The sequence below is a fragment of the Siphateles boraxobius genome, unplaced genomic scaffold (genome assembly GCF_051911475.1).
Source record: "Siphateles boraxobius isolate OS27281-9 unplaced genomic scaffold, OSU_SipBor_1 5, whole genome shotgun sequence".
NCBI lineage: Eukaryota > Metazoa > Chordata > Actinopteri > Cypriniformes > Leuciscidae > Siphateles > Siphateles boraxobius.
This window is the reverse complement of record NW_027509141.1, coordinates 24,167,046-24,186,821: the sequence shown is the minus strand read 5'-3', so window position 1 is coordinate 24,186,821 and position 19,776 is coordinate 24,167,046. Positions and strand designations below refer to the sequence as shown.

At 38.6% G+C, this 19,776-nt stretch overlaps 2 protein-coding genes across 2 annotated transcripts; one reads left to right on the top strand and one right to left on the bottom strand.

Moving 5' to 3' along the window:
• The first annotated feature begins 1,601 nt into the window (after window positions 1–1,601).
• olfml3b (olfactomedin-like 3b) lies at window positions 1,602–8,528 on the top strand. Its single transcript, XM_077203441.1, has 3 exons — window positions 1,602–1,832; window positions 5,077–5,362; window positions 7,343–8,528. The coding sequence occupies exons 1-3, from the start codon at window positions 1,731–1,733 to the stop codon at window positions 8,125–8,127; spliced, it is 1,173 nt and encodes a 390-aa protein (XP_077059556.1). The 5' UTR covers window positions 1,602–1,730; the 3' UTR covers window positions 8,128–8,528.
• A 723-nt stretch (window positions 8,529–9,251) lies between these two features.
• Window positions 9,252–19,417, bottom strand: syt6b (synaptotagmin VIb). The gene is made up of 6 exons (XM_077202843.1): window positions 18,987–19,417; window positions 18,001–18,577; window positions 11,253–11,373; window positions 10,879–11,050; window positions 10,636–10,786; window positions 9,252–10,545 (listed from the first exon to the last, which is right to left on the bottom strand). The coding sequence occupies exons 1-6, from the start codon at window positions 19,415–19,417 to the stop codon at window positions 10,474–10,476; spliced, it is 1,524 nt and encodes a 507-aa protein (XP_077058958.1). The 3' UTR covers window positions 9,252–10,473.
• Between the last annotated feature and the right edge of the window lie 359 nt (window positions 19,418–19,776).

Here is a 19,776-nt window from a genome sequence, read left to right as displayed (position 1 = left end):
TTCAGAGATTGCAATCAGCAAAAAAAAAACATCAGTTCTATACCAAAGTGCAAAGGGGTGTTTAGAGGCACAAGGCTATCTTGATCATTTCAGACAAGATGGAGGCATCTTGTGGGGAATAAGTGTTGCTTATTTTTTGTTTTAGATTATTTTACTTGCAACCTCCTAAACTGATTTCACTGGATTACGTGCATGCTGCATATTTGCAAGACGTGCAAGGAATTTTAACCAAGAATTTTTGCAGAGACTTTGTCAGAAGCTGGGACCTTTGACTTTTGGAGTAAAATAACAGTTTTGATTATTCTGAAGGCAGACAGCCTGAAATAAAAAAAAGTCTAAGCTGATCTTATAAAGTAAACACAATTAAAGAAACATATACTTTCTTTCATATACCTCTACTCATACTTGATCTTTTTGCAATTGTATGGAAAGAAAATTGTTTCTTTGGCCAAACAAGTACTGCAGAGTATTAGGTTACAACACAAGTCTTACTTAGGGCAGAAAATTGTTGGTTACATCTGTTTTCTTTTCTGCCACCAAAACAGGAAGAGGATCTCCTATGTGTACTGCACCACCTGATGCTGCATTCTATTACTAGCAGTCATATTATGCTGTAATGCCTCCTAGTGGTTATTATATTTTTATATATCAACATTAGCATTTAAGAAGTAGATTATTGTTGAATTATTTATAATTATTTATAACGTCTGCTGTATCATATTTGATGCGCAAATTTCGAGGGCCTTATTGCTTATATTTCGAAATTAACACTTATTTGACTGAAGCAATTTAGGTTAACATAATAATCCACACATAATTCTTTAGAAAAACTTTGTTAAAATGTGAGTATCAAATATGATACAACAGGCTTTTGAGGAACATTTATTTGTACATCTCTCAATCATCGTTGTATTGACTGATATACCCCCACCCCCAGTATAAACTACATTGCTTTGATCATAAAAATAAGCATTTAAATATAATTTTCTTCAGGCATATTATTGGGAGATATAGAGTGACAACTGATGTTTACATGCATTTTATGAAAGTAGTCCGCTATGTACTGCACCACAGACCACATACGCAACACTATCAATGCTTGTTTCAACATGTTCTCACACTTTGACTGATCACTGTGAATGATCCTCACAAATTTTGTTCTCCCCACACTGAAACTGTGCCTGCAGCGAAACACTCCATGGTTTACACTAGACTGAAATATGAGTCAGTGTCAGGATATTGTCTAGTGTTATGCAACAGAATGAATGTGAGCTGTGCCGTTCGTCCAAAGAAAATAAGCTGAAGAAGAATGAAAAGGGCAAGAAGATCAGTAAATTCTCTTTTTACTGTCTAACATGGGATATTGAGTCATTTCCATGCCTTTCAAAATTTACAGAACTACTACAGTGAATATAAAATATATTATTGTAAAAATAGACTATATAATGTGTATAAGATTGAGGTAAATCACAAATGTAAGTGATAACGAAACATGAATAATAAAATGCTGGTCATTAGTAGTTCTGTGTTTTACCAGAAAAGGAGATGGATGTAATCCAGCTCTCCAGAGAAAGAGCTGCTCCAGATGTTTTAGGCTCCTCCTCTCACTCCGCTCTTTCTCTAAACATTCCAGCCAACTTAGTGCCTCTGCATGAGGGCTTTTCCACTCCGCCTGTCATAAACACATACTCACACTCACCATTTTTAAGCAGTCTCCCCCAGTCTTTAAGATGAGAGCCGTCCAGCTCCTTGTTCTCGTTCTTTCTAGCCTGGTTGGGGCACAGCAGCAGGCCCTTATGGACTACTTGGAGAGAAGACTCCTTGCCATTGAGGTAAGAATAATAATGCTCTCCCAGCCAGACCCTGACCTCCAGATACAGGCTGACATGGAGTTTTGAGAGGAGTGAAGCTAAAGAACAAGACAACAGACTGAATTTTGGATGAATTGTGGATTTGTTTAAGGATATGGTGCAGTGACGTTAGTAAATCTATAATACTTACTCGGTTTGAACTTTGAGCATTAAATATCATTATTTTTTAAGTTCTATGAGGTTCCCCATAGGAGTGCAGATTCACAGAAAAGTTGGCATTGGAGTACAACTGGGCTGAAATGATATTTCATGATCAAACAAATATCTATACTTCTATAATATCTATAAGCTTCAGGGGTGTTCTATATAGGATTCTTGACACAATTTTAAAGAACACTTTATGCCAAAAAGGTTATATAAGGAGAAATGTCTTAAATTACTGCATAATACTTTAATATTTTTTTTTTTAATTGTCTGGTGATAAAGTATGTTTATGAGCTGTTTAATTCATAATTTTAAACTAATAATTACTTAAAACTAAATCCATAAAATTATCCCATAGTTGGAACCCCTAAAAGGTTACATTTATGAAGTAGCCTGACAGAACCCTTTAAGGTTATATATACCTTTTCTTGTAAGTGTACTGACTCTTCGAACAGTTGTGTATGTTTATATACATATATTTATATATTTCTTTATATATTAATGGAGCAACATAGTTTGTGTATAAATAAAAGGTAAAGAAGTTTGTTTCATGTAAATATAAAGGCAGCTAGAGAGCCCTTTTACTCCAAGTATTGGGTAACTAGAGATCTACTGTATACAGCAATATTCGCAAATATTTTTCATATAACATGATATTGTAAGCACAAACTCACTCAACGTGATAACTGTACCCAATCCACGCCAGACAGTCTCTCTTGTTTTCTCTCTGTGCTGACTCTGCACATACAGTTCTCAGGCAAGTCATTTTCTGTGATTATGCTAAAATGCACTTTGTTGCTTCTTTCCTTCCACTGAGTCACAAATTCAAAAAAGAACATTTGCTGCCAAAGGTTGATCCATCTGCAGCGCAAATGATGCTGTTCCAATGCCAAAGTCCTCATAAATTCCTGCAACTGTCAAGGGAGGGCTTATATATTTGAATAATTTACACTCATGAGGCTGTCTGACTCAGTATCAAGTGTTCTCGAGTTCACGATTTAAAATGCATTAAACATGCTTAGAAAATGTATGCACATTAAAGCCATCTGAAATCAATGTCTGCAATGCATGCATATTCTAAAATAGTAACGTCTGTCAAATAAAATTGATTTGTGTAGCACTTTTCACATGGTTTCAAAGAAGCTTTACAGAAAATCATGATGTAAATGTTTTTAATAGCTTAATATCTTCATGCATTGCAGTCACAGAGGATTAGAACTGGGTGATAATATAGTTTACATGTTGCAGTAACACAAGCAATTAAGCAGTTGAGATTTGCTATATACAAAGTTCTGTCATGAAACTCTAGATAGCGGAGGCTGATAGGTCCTTAACTCAATCTGTTTGCAATCACATCATTATCTATAGGGCACAGCTAATTGGTTCCTACGGTATCAGTGGCCAATGAGCTCGCTGCTCAACCTTCAAATACTTGTTCAGCATTTGCAATAGCAGTTGCATGCACTTTCAGAAACCCTACACCTTCCCCAGCTCCACCTGTATAGATCTGCAATGGGTGTGCTATTGTATAGCAGCAGTATGTCTAACTCGCTCGCAGCAGCCTGTCATGTATGTATTGGCACTAGCAAGTCCAATACTTGCTCTGCATCAGCAGCAGCGTAGCAGATCTATTCTTCCAAGACCAAACATTTCAACATTGTCATACCCATTACCATGCCAAACACTCAGAGAGTAGTCATGACAGCAATAGTATTTAATACCCTATTCAAGTATACTGTGTCTATGCGGACCAAGTAGGTTATGTCTAACTTTATACACAGAGCTGTGTGATAATACTGTTTACATTTTGCAATGATGTTAAAGCTACACTGTGTAATTTTTTAAGTTGATTCTTTGCAAAAAACACTTTGTTCTTTCAAAATTATATGTGCTCATTCATGTGTAATTACTTCCACCAACTAATCAAGTATTCTCGTAAGCGTAGAATCTGCTATTCAGTATACATACGAGCGAGTCGCTCGAATGGCGGCAGCCATGTTGCGCCTCCATCTTGAAAATACATTAGCCAAAGATGGACATACCTGGAAATTCAAGCTTCGCCTTTCGCGCTTTTACAGTCAGTGGCACCGTGACGAAAGCGAGGGGGAGAATACTCGCGACTGCCGGCAGATTTGAAAGCCGGTTGAAGATGGAGGATCATGCCTATTCTCGAGGATATGTAACAGAGTCGCCAAGTTTACCTTTCCCTCTACCTTTAGCTTTCCCTCGCACCTCCGTCGCATCAACTGATCTCTGACTCTGCTCACGGAGAAAATTATATAGCCTATGCTGTAAACATTGCATTACACTATTAATCTCGTACAATATACAGAATAACGATATCTGATACTCTACTAAAATTAGCTTGCATTTGTTTGGGAACCTGATAGCTGATGTTAGCAATGAAATGGTACCAAAAAACCGAAAACGTAAAACTATTATTCGTTTTACATAGAGGTCATAACCTACATGTTAACTGACTAAATAACTAAATGCAATTTGTAATAGTTTTCTAAAGTAACCTCATCACTTGAAGGAACACTCATGGACAAAGTCCAACTAGAAGCCATGTTAATCTTGGAATAATATGGCCACTGTAGGAGTTAAAACACCCTCCCAATGGGAGGGGCTAGAAAGTAATATTCAGTTGGTAGTCATATACAATTTCACCACTAGTTGGGAGAAAATCTTACACAGTTTAACTTTAACAATCGCGCAGCCAAGATTTGCAATATATTGCTTTATGTAATTATACTGTATGTATGTAAAGTTAGATGTACTATATATACAATATTAACTATTTAACTAAGCAACCGAATAGCAAAGGCCTGGCAACTTCCCAGAACATCTTAGCAACTTCATAGCAATGCCCTGGAAACCACCCTAGCATTGTGTAATCCAGAAGGACATTGATTTAAAATGACTATCCCAAGCCTATTGCTAGCCTTCAGTTCATCTTATATTATTTAATACTTTTAACAGATATGTTTACATCTGACTAACTCTTATCTCTTTTACTGAGACTCTTGAGACTTGTTTTTGTTTATTTCTCCATTGGCAGGATCGCATCTCCTTGTGGCATGAGCAGACCAGCCGCTACGCCTCTGAGCTGCGCGAGTTCAAGCAGCAGATGGTGGCACAGCTAGAGGGCCTGGACAAGAGCAAGGAGGCACTGCGGAGCGAGTTGGACACAGTGGGAACACGCGTAGATCGCGTGGAGAGAGAGATGGACTACCTCGAAACACAGAATGGTGCGCAGCCTTGCGTGGACGTGGATGACAAGCTGGTGGAGCAGCAGGTGACAGTGGTCAAGGAGAGAAACAAAGCCAAGTACGCCAAGCTTACAGGTAAAGAGCTTTAAGTAACATTCCAAATGCTTAGATAGGGGTAATGTTTGCCTTGCAGCAAGATGGCATGAGCCATAGTTGGCTCATTCAACAAATTTAGTTTTCTGGGGTCCCATTCTCAATGCATTAGAGGCACAAATGCCATGTTTTTGTTGTGAGAACTATTACAGATTTGATCATAAAATAACACATCATTAACACTTAAAGTTGTGAAAAAAGGCAAAATAAGTACACAGTCTGTTGAATTGGGAGTATTAAACTAAAATATTATTTGTTTTTAAAAATAGTTTTAAAGACAACAAATAAAAACCAGTTATCTCCCCTATTACACAAAGTTTTTAACATTTCTTAAATTTAGACACCCAGGAAATGACATTATTTGGACAAGAAAATATCTTAATATTCCTAAATTTTGTCACAAACTGTAGTGTTAACTGCATTAGTCAACCTGTAAATAATAAAAAAATGTATTTAATTTATGGTGAATATGAGTTTATCAATAACTACAAAATAAAATTGGTAATAAAAAAAGGTCTAGGGGCGTGGGAGAACGGCGCAAGGCCGGTGTTGTGATTACTGATGAGCGATTGCAAGGCAGATCAGATGTTATGGGAAGAACCGGCGAACATTCAAAGACTTTAATAACAAATAAAACAAATACAAAATGAAAGTAAAAGACAGCAGCCCCTCACGGACGACTGCTGTCACATATAACAAAACAAACACAACACAACTCCAGGCCTGGCCTCTCTCGATCTCCACTGTCATCGCTCCTCCTTTTATGCTTCCGCTCCTCCGTGGGCGATACGAGACCGGTGCGTCGGTAATCACGCCACCGGCCCCGAGCCGTTCTCCCACGGCTCCGACCTCGTCCTGCTCGCCACAGTCCTAAACTAGCTAACTACTTCAACACTGTTACCCATTCTGACATTTTTTTTTTAATTTATGCATTTTGTCTACTTTGATGTTTATTGAAAGTTTGTGCTTTTGCACAAATATTCTTTTGAATTTATTTAATATTTTGAATTAGATTTTATTTCCAGTTTTCATTTTAAAAAAATTAATGTTACGTTTTCTTTAAGTTTTAGACATTTTGTTAAGTGCACTTGTCATTTTTAGATAATAAAAAAATAAAATAATAATAATTATTTAAATTTAAAAATCTATTTAGCCTTCATTTATTTTTATTTCAGTTTTAGTCATTTTAATCCTTCACATTTTTTGTAGGATTTCAGTTAGTTGCCATGTTAACATTTCAATTTTTTTTAACTCTAAAGTTTAAGTTTTTTCAAAAAAGTATTTTAGTTTAAGTTAACAGTAACAACACTTTCACAAGGTTGAAAAAACTTCATAGAAAGCGAATATTAAAAATAATTGTGGAAAGTGCCAGCTACTCTTAATAGATTCAGTTTTAAGAAGCTCTTATAATGAAGTATAAGTGGCACGAGAAAGACAGGGAAGAAGGTTCAATCACATCAAGCCATGAGCTATCACATCTTGACAGAGTTTAATACATAATGTATTTAATAGTGGCTCTATTCTTCCTAAAGTCTTCGTTTAGAAAAGCACTTAGAGGTACTAAATAAAATGTATTATTATTCCATCATTGAGAGAGACAATAATTAAACCGCTAGAGGACAAATCACGATGCTTTCCTCTACACTTCAGCAGCTCTGTATTGCCTTTTCATAGTAAAACGCCACAAATCTGATTAACCCAGACTATCATTAGTGTACTGTGCATTTACATTAGGGTTTAGTGTTAAATCAGGCTTTAGTGGAAAGCAAATATTGATATTTGAATTCCAGCAAAAGGAATTGTCCACGGATTGCAAAGGAAATGTCACAGAATATTTGGGGATTAAAATATGACAGACTATTGAAAGGAGAATTTGTAAGCCAACAAGGTGTTAAAACAATATTTAAAGTGATAGTTCATCCAAAAATGAAAATTATTTTGATTTTCCATTTATACGTTTAGACTGTAGTGACATGATCTCCAGCATCAAAGCCATGAAGATCCTGAAACGAGTGGGCGGCACAAAGGGAATGTGGACCAAAGACATGGGAAGTGCCACCGGGAAGGTGTACATCTTAAACGGGACAGATGATAATAAAGTGTATGAATTTGGTACAGTCCGTGAATTCACTTCCTCCCAAGGCACTTCTGGGGCCACCAGCGTCCAGCTCCCTTCGGCCTGGAGTGGTATGGGCCATGCAATCTACAACAACCACCTTTACTATCTGAAGCAGGGCGAGGACATGAAACTAATAAAGTTTGATCTTCAGAAGAACATAGTCACAGACACTGCGGTGTTTCCAGCTAAAAACCAGCTCCCAGTGTACAGCCTGAATCCCGAGACCTTCATCGACTTAGCAGTGGACGAAGAGGGTCTGTGGGCCATCTACGCCACACAGGAGAATGAGAGGCACATCTCTTTGGCCAAGATAGACCCTAAAACTCTAGACATTGAACAGATGTGGGACACCCCTTGTGTGAGGGAGAATGCAGAAGCAGCGTTCGTCATCTGTGGTACTGTCTATGTGGTCTACAACTCCAAACTACCCAGTCGCTCCCGAATTCAGTGCGTGTTTGATGTCAGTGACATGGTAACAAATGACGACGCTCCACATGTATACTTTCCCAAACGATACGGCACTCATTCCAGCCTCAAATACAGCCCTGTGGAGCAGCTGCTCTATGCTTGGGATGATGGCTATCAAATCCTCTACAAACTCCAAATGAAAAAGAAGCTGGAGGTGTAGAATATGTACTGAAGACTGAAGAAAGCAGAGCTGGAGAGGAAATGCCCTTGTTATTGGCTTTTTCTTATGCAACCTGGCTAAGTCGCCCTTCAATACATTTCAGCTTTGTAGTTACTCCGAGAGCACAACATATGATTGATTGGACACGTTTGTTTACTAGAAATCAATGTACAGGGCTCAAGAAAGAACCATTTTAACTTAGTTTGCCTGGAGCAGAATTAATAAAATGATTTATATTTTATTTTGACATGAAATGTGCCGTTAATAAATAATTTTGCATTTAGTAAATAATTGCAAAGTTGACAATTCACCTAGCAACTAGAGGAAAACGTCAACAATATTACAGTGATATCATTCAATACTTAAAGGTACTGAAAATAAATTCCACCACAACGCTTTTATTCTCGGTTTATTCTCTTTTTGCCAGCAGACTCTACTCTGTTCGACTTTAAAAAAAACAACTAAAAAAACAACAACAGATGATTCCCGGAGGTTCGAGATTTATCGTTCTTTCTTGTGACAACTAACCTATGCCACTCCCACACCATACAGGCATCAAAGTAGCCAAAGCTTCTTTTCTCTTTTTATGGATATGACGAGACATGCACGGGTGAGCAACGCATGTACACAATTTCCAGTGAAAACCATCCTGCTCTGTCTAGGCTTACCCTAGTGAATCAGGGTAAGACAAAAACATGTTTTGGAAGAAGACATACAAAATTTAAACAACGAGTCAGTCAATACACCATTAGTCCTTCTTATATACGAAATATGCCAAAGACATTAAAGTAGTAACACTTTCACAGCCAAACACCTGACTGCTGGATGGCGCAATAATCCGATCAGAATCAAGTATTCCAGAGAGCCGCGTAAAGAGGCGGTTCACACAGAATGCTTTTTTTTTGCATTCCACTGTGTTGTTTTTCCATTGTTTTTTAATGTACAATGTAAAAGCAGTAGTGGAATCTGCTTGTGCATGACAAAGAATTCTAAAAACTCTGCCTTTTTCAAAAATGCGTCTTTAGACCTTTTGTTTTTTCCCCATTCCACTGCCACATGTTCTGTGTGAACGGGCCCTAATCTGATTTAATATTTAACAAAGAATGAAAAAAGAACAAAACAGATAGAAGAAAGATCTTTAATCACACCTTTGAAGTACAAGGGGATGTTCTGAAACAGTAACTATTATACAAATTCTCAATATAAAAGGGGAAAAGTGGCTCTGAATAAGGCTTTTCATACAGAAATGCCAATTCCAGTGATTATTGATACAATGAGTTTCAAGCCAGTCATCAAATTACATCATGTTATCTGAAGAGAAAACACCTCAAAGGTAACAGGAAAAATACAGAACAATGAACATTTGTCACATTTTATGCAAAATACAAAATTGTTCTTTTTAAAACAGTGCTTCTAATTTACATAATTATATAATTTCAAGTCTTGTTAGAAAGCCATGGATTTTTGTTTTCCTTTGGACCTGACACACAACCCTTGCTATTCATTATGGTTATATTTTGGAAGCTACAATTACTGCATGGTGAAATTATGACGATTTTAGCCAGTTGTACATTATGGATGATGCAGGATAAAGCTGTGCATGGCTGCATTTAACTGAGCTGAACTTGTTTCAAGAAAAATATGGTAAATTATTCAAAATTCCCATAGAACCATCAGAAACTTAAATGCTTAAACAAGAACACAGCAAAACCTTTGCAGTTTACACAGGAAGAGAATTTTGAAGACAGGATAAAAATCATTCTTGGCATTGGAGTTTTTGATGGCAGAACAGTTTCACTACTTCACAAACAAAAGGAAGATCAATGGAATATCTCTGCTCTGTAAACAATATACAGTTTGGCTAATACATTTCAATAGGTAGTCCTAATATTGAGGACTTCACATATCTCTCCAGTCATAATCTCTAAACACATGTATTTTATATTCAAAGAAGACAAAAAAGAACTAAGGATTATGGCTAAATATATAATAAACTATATCTTTGAACTATTATAATGTCAATTAAAATATAATATACATCTACCAATATAAATTAACAAATACACAATTTTACTCCTGTGGGGAGCTTAATCTATCTTGAAGTGTATATCATTCAACCTCTTCCTCACTTCCATCGAGCAACACTTCCATCGAGACATAAAAAGCTAAAAATTGGCTAGGCTCAGTTGCACTTTGAAAAGTTTTGAACAGCACCCCCTTTCTCCCAACTGCTTGTCCACACAGACATAAGTTGTGTCACATGTTGCCAAAGGACATATCTTAAATCTCACCATCAGTCCCTGGGAGATACTTGGCTTAAAGACGTAGAGAGAAGTCGTCCCTCACTTATGGACTGGAAGGGAGTCTGGGAGACGGACAAGACCCCTGACTGTCAAAGCTTGTGGTGCGAGTCTTCCACTGAAAGAGAGACGGAAAACAGAAGGAAAGAGAGGGAGAGATTTAAATATTGAAATTAAAATGTCAAAACGTTTAAGGACAGACAGTCACCTCCTTCTCAGACTTCTTGGGCTCTACGAGTGGGTGCCAGTGAGCGATGGGTTTTCGAGGGTAAGCGAGCATCTCATTCCAGTGATCTCTTCCAAGTCCCTCAGCATGGCTCCCAACACGACAGACTCCAATGATCTCATTATGTCCCACTCTACACACCAGGAGAATAAGAAATAGATTGTGAAGCACATAGACAACATAATATTTGTACACAGAAAAAATCAGATATTGAATAACACTCACAGATCATAGTCCATAACTGATATGTGTAAGCTGACTTGATCCATATTCTCTGGGGGAATGTCAAATATTATCGCCTCATTATATGTTGGATTCAACGTGTTCTTTTTTATGGAAGTTTTCTTCTTTTTCAAGCGTCTCCCATCACAGATCAGTGACACCTTCACATACGGATCTGCCAACAGAGCAGGGAGCTGTGACACCAATTTCTCAACTTAACTTTCTCCTTGTCTTCTCATGGTCTGAAAATGTCTAATGAAAGGACTTGTAATTCGCTTGCTGAAAATGATAAATGTGACTGTCCAAGTGTATAAAGATGGAGCCAAGCAGACAGATGAAAGAAAATAAAGACACAAACATAAAAGACAGCAGCATACCTGAATAACCGGTAATATCCATGGCTTTGAGGTTCCTACATTTGATGACCGTAAGTGTGAGTCTCCCTGCAGTTGGCAAGTAGCAGAGAGAAAACATTATCTCTCCCAGATCCACGCTCTCCTGCAGAATCAAATGGAGACACAAAATCCAGTAGATCATGGCATCATTACAAATAAATAGCTAAGTTTACTAATATTCATAGTTATGTTAGTATTAAGAACTGAGGGTGAGTAAATTATAACAAATTTAATTTCCTTTAATCCCAATTATGTATACAATTCAAATGTTTAAGATTTTTAGTTTTTGAAATAAACTAATACTTGTATTTGGAAAGGATGCATTAAATTGTTAAAAAAATTACATTAAGTGAAGTGAAAAGTGACGGCCAAGTATGGTAACCATAGACTGTAAAAAAATATGGACGTAGTATCCATGACGTCACCCGTAGGTTTCTGAAGAGCGTTTTTGAAGCCTAAAGTGGGCGGAGTCACTCGTCGCCATCTTGGAAGCGCGTCACAGTGCGTCACTCCCGGATAAGCGAAAATGGGCAAAAAGGCGGGACGTGGGTGGTGTTGAGGTGCCTGGATGCTGAAACTACGCCCGCCTAGCTCGACGTGATCGAGTTTGCTCAGGCTAAGCTAATGTGCTACTGGCCTCGCGCTAAAGTGACAGCTGACTTGAAGTAGACCTAAAGCCAATAGTTAAAGTTTATGTTTTTGCCCTTGGAAATACTATAATAGTTAAAAGACATAACTAACCATGAGACTAACGTGTATTGTGATGCATTATTATTCTCATGCAGTAACTTACAATATTTGCTCTGAGTGTGTGTGTGTGTGTGTGACAGTGATAAATGCGCATACATGTCAGTCAGCGCGGCAATGCACGTCAAGTTCGTAGAGAGCTTTATTCAGTCCATTTTAAATTCTGATAGATATTACCTAAGAAGTTCAAGTAATGCTTTCTGTTAATTAAATAATCTTGAAAAAATGGATCCATATTGATAATAATAAGAAATGTTTCTTGAGCATCAAATCAGCAAATTAGAGTATCTAGACTGAAGACCTGGTAAGATTAAGAGACTTCTGTGTCAAAAACATTAATAAAAGACCCCATTTTACAGACCCCATTTTTATTTTCTAAGAGCGAAAATGATTTGTAAAAACATTCTTACTTAAACTGATGCATTGAATAGAACATAATTCACATAATGGTTTTATGAAAAAGATAGGGACACATAAAACCATATCAGTTTGATAAATTACAGAACAGACTGAATTGAATTCACTCATATAGTAACAAACCAAAATGTTTCAAACCAAATGTATCAGGGTTATCTTCATTTAGAATTTTGGAAGTCAATCCTGTATTCTGTAGACAAATAAAATGATCATTTATGGGATTCACTGCCACATAAATGTGGTTGTTACTCCATAAATATGCTGTACTACTAAGACTCTACAACAAGCCTGAAATCTAGAGATCAATTGATTGTAACCAGGGCCAACTGCCATTAATAAATTTATCTGATAGACCATTCAGATGAAAGGTATTGAGTGAGTGCATCACAACTCCTTAGGTCTTTCTCCCACATTTAAGCCTTTAACCCAAGCTTTAGCCTTTTGACAGCTCATCTACTGAGTTCAGTGATCTCTAACATACAGGTCCTTCTAAAAAGATTAGCATATTGTGATAAAGTTCATTATTTTACATAATGTAATGATAAAAATTAAACTTTCATATATTTTAGATTCATTGCACACCAACTGAAATATTTCAGGTCTTTTATTGTTTTGATACTGATGATTTTGGCATACAGCTCATGAAAACCCAAAATTCCTATCTCAAAAAATTAGCATATCATGAAAAGGGTCTCTAAACGAGCTATCAACCTAATCATCTGAATCAACTAATTAACTCTAAACACCCGCAAAAGATTCCTGAGGCTTTTAAAAACTCCCAGCCTGTTTCATTACTCAAAACCGCAATCATGGGTAAGACTGCCGACCTGACTGCTGTCCAGAAGGCCATCATTGACACCCTCAAGCAAGAGACACAGAAATAAATTTCTGAACAAATAGGCTGTTCCCAGAGTGCTATATCAAGGCACCTCAGTGGGAAGTCTGTGGGAAGGAAAAAGTGTGGCAAAAAACGCTGCACTACGAGAAGAGGTGACCGGACCCTGAGGAAGATTGTGGAGAAGGACCGATTCCAGACCTTGGGGAACCTGCGGAAGCAGTGGACTGAGTCTGGAGTAGAAACACCCAGAGCCACCGTGCACAGGCGTGTGCAGGAAATGGGCTACAGGTGCCGCATTCCCCAGCTCAAGCCACTTTTGAACCAGAAACAGGTCAGAAACCCAGTGTTCCTCCAGACTCTGGCACCTTGATTTCCGAATGACATGCAAAATTTGCTTTCATCCGAAAAAAGTACTTTGGACCACTGAGCAACAGTCCAGTGCTGCTTCTCTGTTGCCCAGGTCAGGCGCTTCTGCCACTGTTTCTGGTTCAAAAGTGGCTTGACCTGGGGAATGCGGCACCTCTAGCCCATTTCCTGCACTCGCACACAATGTTTCTACTCCAGACTCAGTCCACTGCTTCCGCAGGTCCCCCAAGGTCTGGAATCGGTCCTTCTCCACAATCTTCCTCAGGGTCCGGTCACCTCTTCTCGTTGTGCAGCGTTTTTTGCATAGGCGTAATTTGCGGGTGGGACGGGTGGGACATGTCCCCACCACTTTTTGCCAGGGTCGATTGTGTCCCCACCACTTTTGAAACATCTCGCGGCACGGATGTACCAATACGAATAAATAAAAAATCTCCAGTGAACTCTAGAAGAACATTCAATTCCTTCGTTTGTTAAATAAGAGGCGAGAAATGTGTTGTTTTTGAAATCAAGTGACCAAAGTGTTCGTTGCCGCTGCTATCAGTGGCGCGGATACAGTGTTCTGTTGTGACTCGCGCACAGTCTTCACACGGACGCGCGCTTCAATCCGTTGCAGAGAGACTCTATATTCGTTACGGTGAAATCACAAAACATAATGCACAAAAAACGTGTCCCTGCTTGATATACAACCACTAATAAACAATCGGTTTTGATGAGAAAAAAAAAACTATACTACTTAGTGCGGATTAGAACCCAGAACCTCTGACACGCTTGGCAAAAGTTCTGCCACTGGACCATTAAAGTACACAATGATAACAATCGGATCTATGTATTTATTCACGTAAAAATTCTCGCCACTTACAATATTAGATTTCATTAAACGACAAATTCAACACAATGTACTATTGAATACTATATATACCCCCTCCCCCCTCCCAACACCACAAACACCCACAAACACACACACACACACACACACACACACACACACACACACACACACACACACACACACACACACACACACACACACACACACACACACACACACACACACACACACACACACACACACACACACACACACACCTGCCCCACCCACTTTTTTAAACAAAGTTACGCCACTGTTTTTTTGCCACACTTTTTCCTTCCCACAGACTTCCCACTGAGGTGCCTTGATACAGCACTCTGGGAACAGCCTATTTGTTCAGAAATTTCTTTCTGTGTCTTACCCTCTTGCTTGAGGGTGTCAATGATGGCCTTCTGGACAGCAGTCAGGTCGGCAGTCTTACCCATGATTGCGGTTTTGAGTAATGAAACAGGCTGGGAGTTTTTAAAAGCCTCAGGAATCTTTTGCAGGTGTTTAGAGTTAATTAGTTGATTCAGATGATTAGGTTAATAGCTCGTTTAGAGACCCTTTTCATGATATGCAAATTTTTTTAGATAGGAATTTTGGGTTTTCATGAGCTGTATGCCAAAATCATCAGTATTAAAACAATAAAAGACCTGAAATATTTCAGTTGGTGTGCAATGAATCTAAAATATATGAAAGTTTAATTTTTATCATTACATTATGGAAAATAATGAACTTTATATCAATATGCCTATTTTTTGAGAAGGACCTGTATACTAATCAATCATGTGAATGCATATGCCTTACCTCAGCACTATAAAAGTCATAGCTGAACACAATACCATAGTGAGATGACAGTATGATTGCCTCGTAGACAACTAGGAAATGTCTTGAGTCACAGAGTAAGACTACTGCAGTTTGCGTGGCTGTATCAGTGATATAATTAGCATTATTTTAAATTTACATTTAATCATTTAGCAGACCCTTTCATCCAAAGCGACTTAAAAATGAGGAGAGAAATAGAAGCAATTAAACTAACAATAGGACAACAAGTGCTGTGAACCTTCCCAGTTTAGTCTTACGCAGTATATTTTACTCACAAGTTATCAGTGCAGTCCTGGTGCGCTTATCATTGACCCAATCGCAGGATTCCAATCTTTTCAAGGCCAAAAATTTGACATTTTTGTTTTTCTCTAATGAATAAAAGCTTTGATATATTAAACTGTACATTTTATATTAGAGCTGCATGATTCTGGATAAATTGAGAATCACAGTTGTTTCACAATTCTCCCACAATTCTGAACAGACAACTTAACAAAAACAAACAAGTAATTTACTTCAAGTTCAGTCAAAAATGTTAATTGCTGCAATCTAAATTCTGCAATTTAAAAATGTTTATTTAATTTGAATTTTTTTTTTAAAAATCGGTTTGAATGAATTATTCAGTGACTCACTCATAAAGACTTAAAAATGATTTAATCTATTTTAATTGCTACCGTAGACATTAATGTTAGTATCTTAAATAAAAACTTTTATCCCATTACTTCTGTGATAATTTGAAAATTTGTAACAGAAATAACCATACTGTGCTGTTTGTGAGGCTGTTTCGTACCAATATGTGATAACTGCTTTCTCTGGGTCAGCGGCAGCGCAAACACAGATTTGAATGTTTTGCTGTGGTTTTTTTAAAGGTTTAGTAGAAAGGGGTGTTTGACTCGAGATCGCGATCTTCTAACGATTAATCGTGCAGCTCTAGTGTGTATTTGATTTGGAGAGGCAGTAAATAGCTACAGTAACCTCCGTCAAGTGTAACTAGGAGCAATGGCGGTTCCAATGGTGTTCTTGGTGAGACCAGACAAGTTTGGAAAAGTTGTCTGGAAAACTTCAATTTCAAAGAAGGTGTTGGGTGGTACTGAAAGCATGCTGCACATTGCTGTCAAACTGCTGCAGGTGAGTGATACAGAAGTAGAGCGTCTGAGACCTTTGCCCTGGAGAACCTTATGGCGCTTTTCCACTGCATGATACGGTACGGTTCGGTTCGGTACGGCACGCTTTGACGCTTTTCCACTGCATGGTACGGTTCGGCTCGGTACGGCTCACTTGTGGCGCTTTTCCACTGCATGGTACAGTATGGTTCGCTTCGGCTCGCTTTAAATGGTACCACCTCTGTTGAGGTTCCAAGCGTACCGTACCGATACTAAATTGTGACGTGGAAGCACTAGATCACTGATTGGTCAGACAGACAGAATCGTCACTACCAGCGTCATTGTATTTCCGAGACATCAAACCCGCTAGATTTAAATAGCCAGTAACAGCCACCGCTGTAGCACCTGTTTTAAAACTACTTGCTTGACTTGTTTGAAGAAAAAAAACTTCCAAAAAAGAAATGGCTGAATCATGGTCAGTGGACGAGAATCGAGACGTTCCTCTTGTTGGTTGCCGAGGAGCGGATAAACTATAACGATCAGTCATAATCCCACCCACTTTGAAGCGGTACTAACTGCAGTGGAAAAGCAACCGAGCTAAAGCGAACCGAGCCGTGCCGCGCCGAGCCGAGTCGTACCACGCATTGGAAAAGCGAAGCGAGCCGAACCATGCCGCGCCGAGCCGAGCCGAACCGTACTGAGCCGTACCATGCAGTGGAAAAGCGCCATTAGGTGACTGCCTACAATGTCTATGCCAGAAACCCCCTGCTGAGCAGAAGAGATACAAACCTGAAACTCAAAACACTTCAATCTCTAACATGTAAGAGTCCTGCTGCACCAAAATAACTTTAATATGCTGTATAAGTTAGAAAAGCCAGATGATAAATAGTCTGGCCTTATTTGGGAATTTCAGGGCACTGAGCATCTCTTTCCCTAAATATATTACATAAATTAAATATACTGCCTTAATCAGATACTAAAAAATATCTACACAAAAGTTTTGACCTTGAATAAAACAGCAGTTGGCAATAAATGCATCCGTTTATAGTAAAGAAAAAAGGAACACAAGAGGATATTTAAACAAAAAAATTCAGTGTTTTTTTTGTCAATGAAAGTAAATGGGATCTAATTTTGTTTTGGACCCCATTGTCTTTCATTATATTGACAAAAACATTCTACATCTACTTTTCTATTCTACAAAAGAAAGAAAGTAATACCGGTTTGGAACAACATGAAGGTGAGTAAATGATAACAGAACTTAGATTATTGCAGACTCATTGTCATATAATAAAACATTATTTTTTGTTTATTGCCCTCGATATTTTTAGTACTTAATATACGTACATTGCACAATTTATCATGTTTGGTAATTATAATTTCGACAAATTACCATATCACACCCCATAGGACAGTCTATGAATCATCTAATTATTCACTGTGTGTGTTTTCAGAAAACCTCAATACAAGTGTATTCCTATATTTAAAAAAACAATAGGGTCACATTAATGTGACATAAACCACATTAATGTGATAAATCACCAGTGGGGTCTGGTCTCACTAAGTAGTAAAGAGGATAAATTGTCTTACACTAGTGGCGTACTGGATGTCCTTCCAGATGGATGTCTCCCGCGAGAGGTCTGAATCTTCGAAAAGGTTTTCCAGGATCACCTCACCAATCATATCGTGCCGTGAGAAGCGGTCAAAGTCAAACACACTCAAGTGGAGCTTTCTGGACCCCAGCTCCTCGTAAGGGACCGGAAACTGAAAGGTCTCATCAAACGTGGGGTTGAGTGTCTTACGGTGCACGCGAGTTTGGAATTTACGCTTGCGGTCGGGGAGCAGGTAGATCTTGACGTAAGGATCGGAGCTGCCGCACAAATCCTTTGCGGGTAAGTCAAATGCCTTGAGGATGGTGACGAGGAGGAGCTCTCCCTCATAATCATACTTAAGGGAGAAGTTGATCTTGCCGCATGCTTTATCGGTGCCGTACTTAGATGACTCCTCTGCCTCCACCGTGCTCTGTTTGTAGAGTTCCGGTTGGATGCGTCCAAGAGAGGCAGCGGTGCAGATGGGATGGTCCTCCACGTCTAAAAAATCACTTCCGCGGTCGAGACTGGTGACATGGTGCATCTGCCTAGGAAGGTGCTTCTTGAAGGAACTATGCCTGGCAACAATCAGACAAAATTTGGCATCCTGATCTGATGCATTGCTTCTTTCACAAAAAACACACCAGGTGCTAATCTACATTTGAATTATAACCTGTGATCAAATGCAAATTGATGGTAATGATAATTCTGGATATGCTGTAAGGTTCCCGTAATGTTCCCCCTAAATATGGTTTTACTCTGGAGTTAGTGTGGTTGTCCACCATCTGACCTTTTTTGTAGTCAATAAAACCCAGAGACCTCCTTCAGTTCTAATTGTGTCTGACATTTACGAGATTTCCGAAGTATTAACATGATTAGGAATGACCGGAAATAACCTCATAATCGTTTTTTATATACAGTAAACCATGATGACCTATATGAAGGTCTTCAGACACAAACATTTCTTCATTCTTCCAGAACACTGACCTGTTAGAGGAGGCTGGCTCGGTTGTTTGCCGTGAGATACGCGTACGTCTCAGCAAATGATCCTTCATGGACAGCTGCACATCTGCAGGGATATCTGGCGACGTATGACTAATCTTCACTGCCGCCTCCAGAAAGTTCCCAGGATCCTTCAGCTTGTCTGATGCCATAATGTCTCCAAGGGCTGGGTAGTAGTCACCGTGACCTTCTTCTCTGTGTTGGTCTCTCTCTGGCCGGGTGGGGGCAAGGGCGGTGGCGCTAGAGGAAAGCACTTTGCTGCGCCAGGGCACCCAGCACAGCTTCCAGGTGGCGATGCTGATGACACCCAGCAGGGCCAAACCAAACACCGCAAATACAAGCAGCAGGAGACTGAAGGAAATGTCTGGACAGAAGATACAACATGGACAGAAGGAGACATTGAAAAAAATGCACATAACGGACTTCTAGACACATTTCCATTATATACCCAATTATAAAGTGTACTAATCGTTTCAAAGTTTATGTTGATCCAACTAGTGTTTTGAAAGATTTAAAGATATACTAAATGCAGGCTGGAAATTATAGAGTTAAATTCATAAACACACTTTCTGGAAAACGACAGCATAAGATGCAAAACAATACTGATAGCTTTTTTTTAAAGGCGGTGACAAGGCATTTTTGCAAATTCGACAAAGCTCACTGACAACCACCAAAGTCTTGTGTCAAATGCAGGTGGCAAAGTAAATTTTGCAAATTAATCGATTCGAAATTGCAATTAATGTATTAACATTATTATAGTTAATTTACATAAATA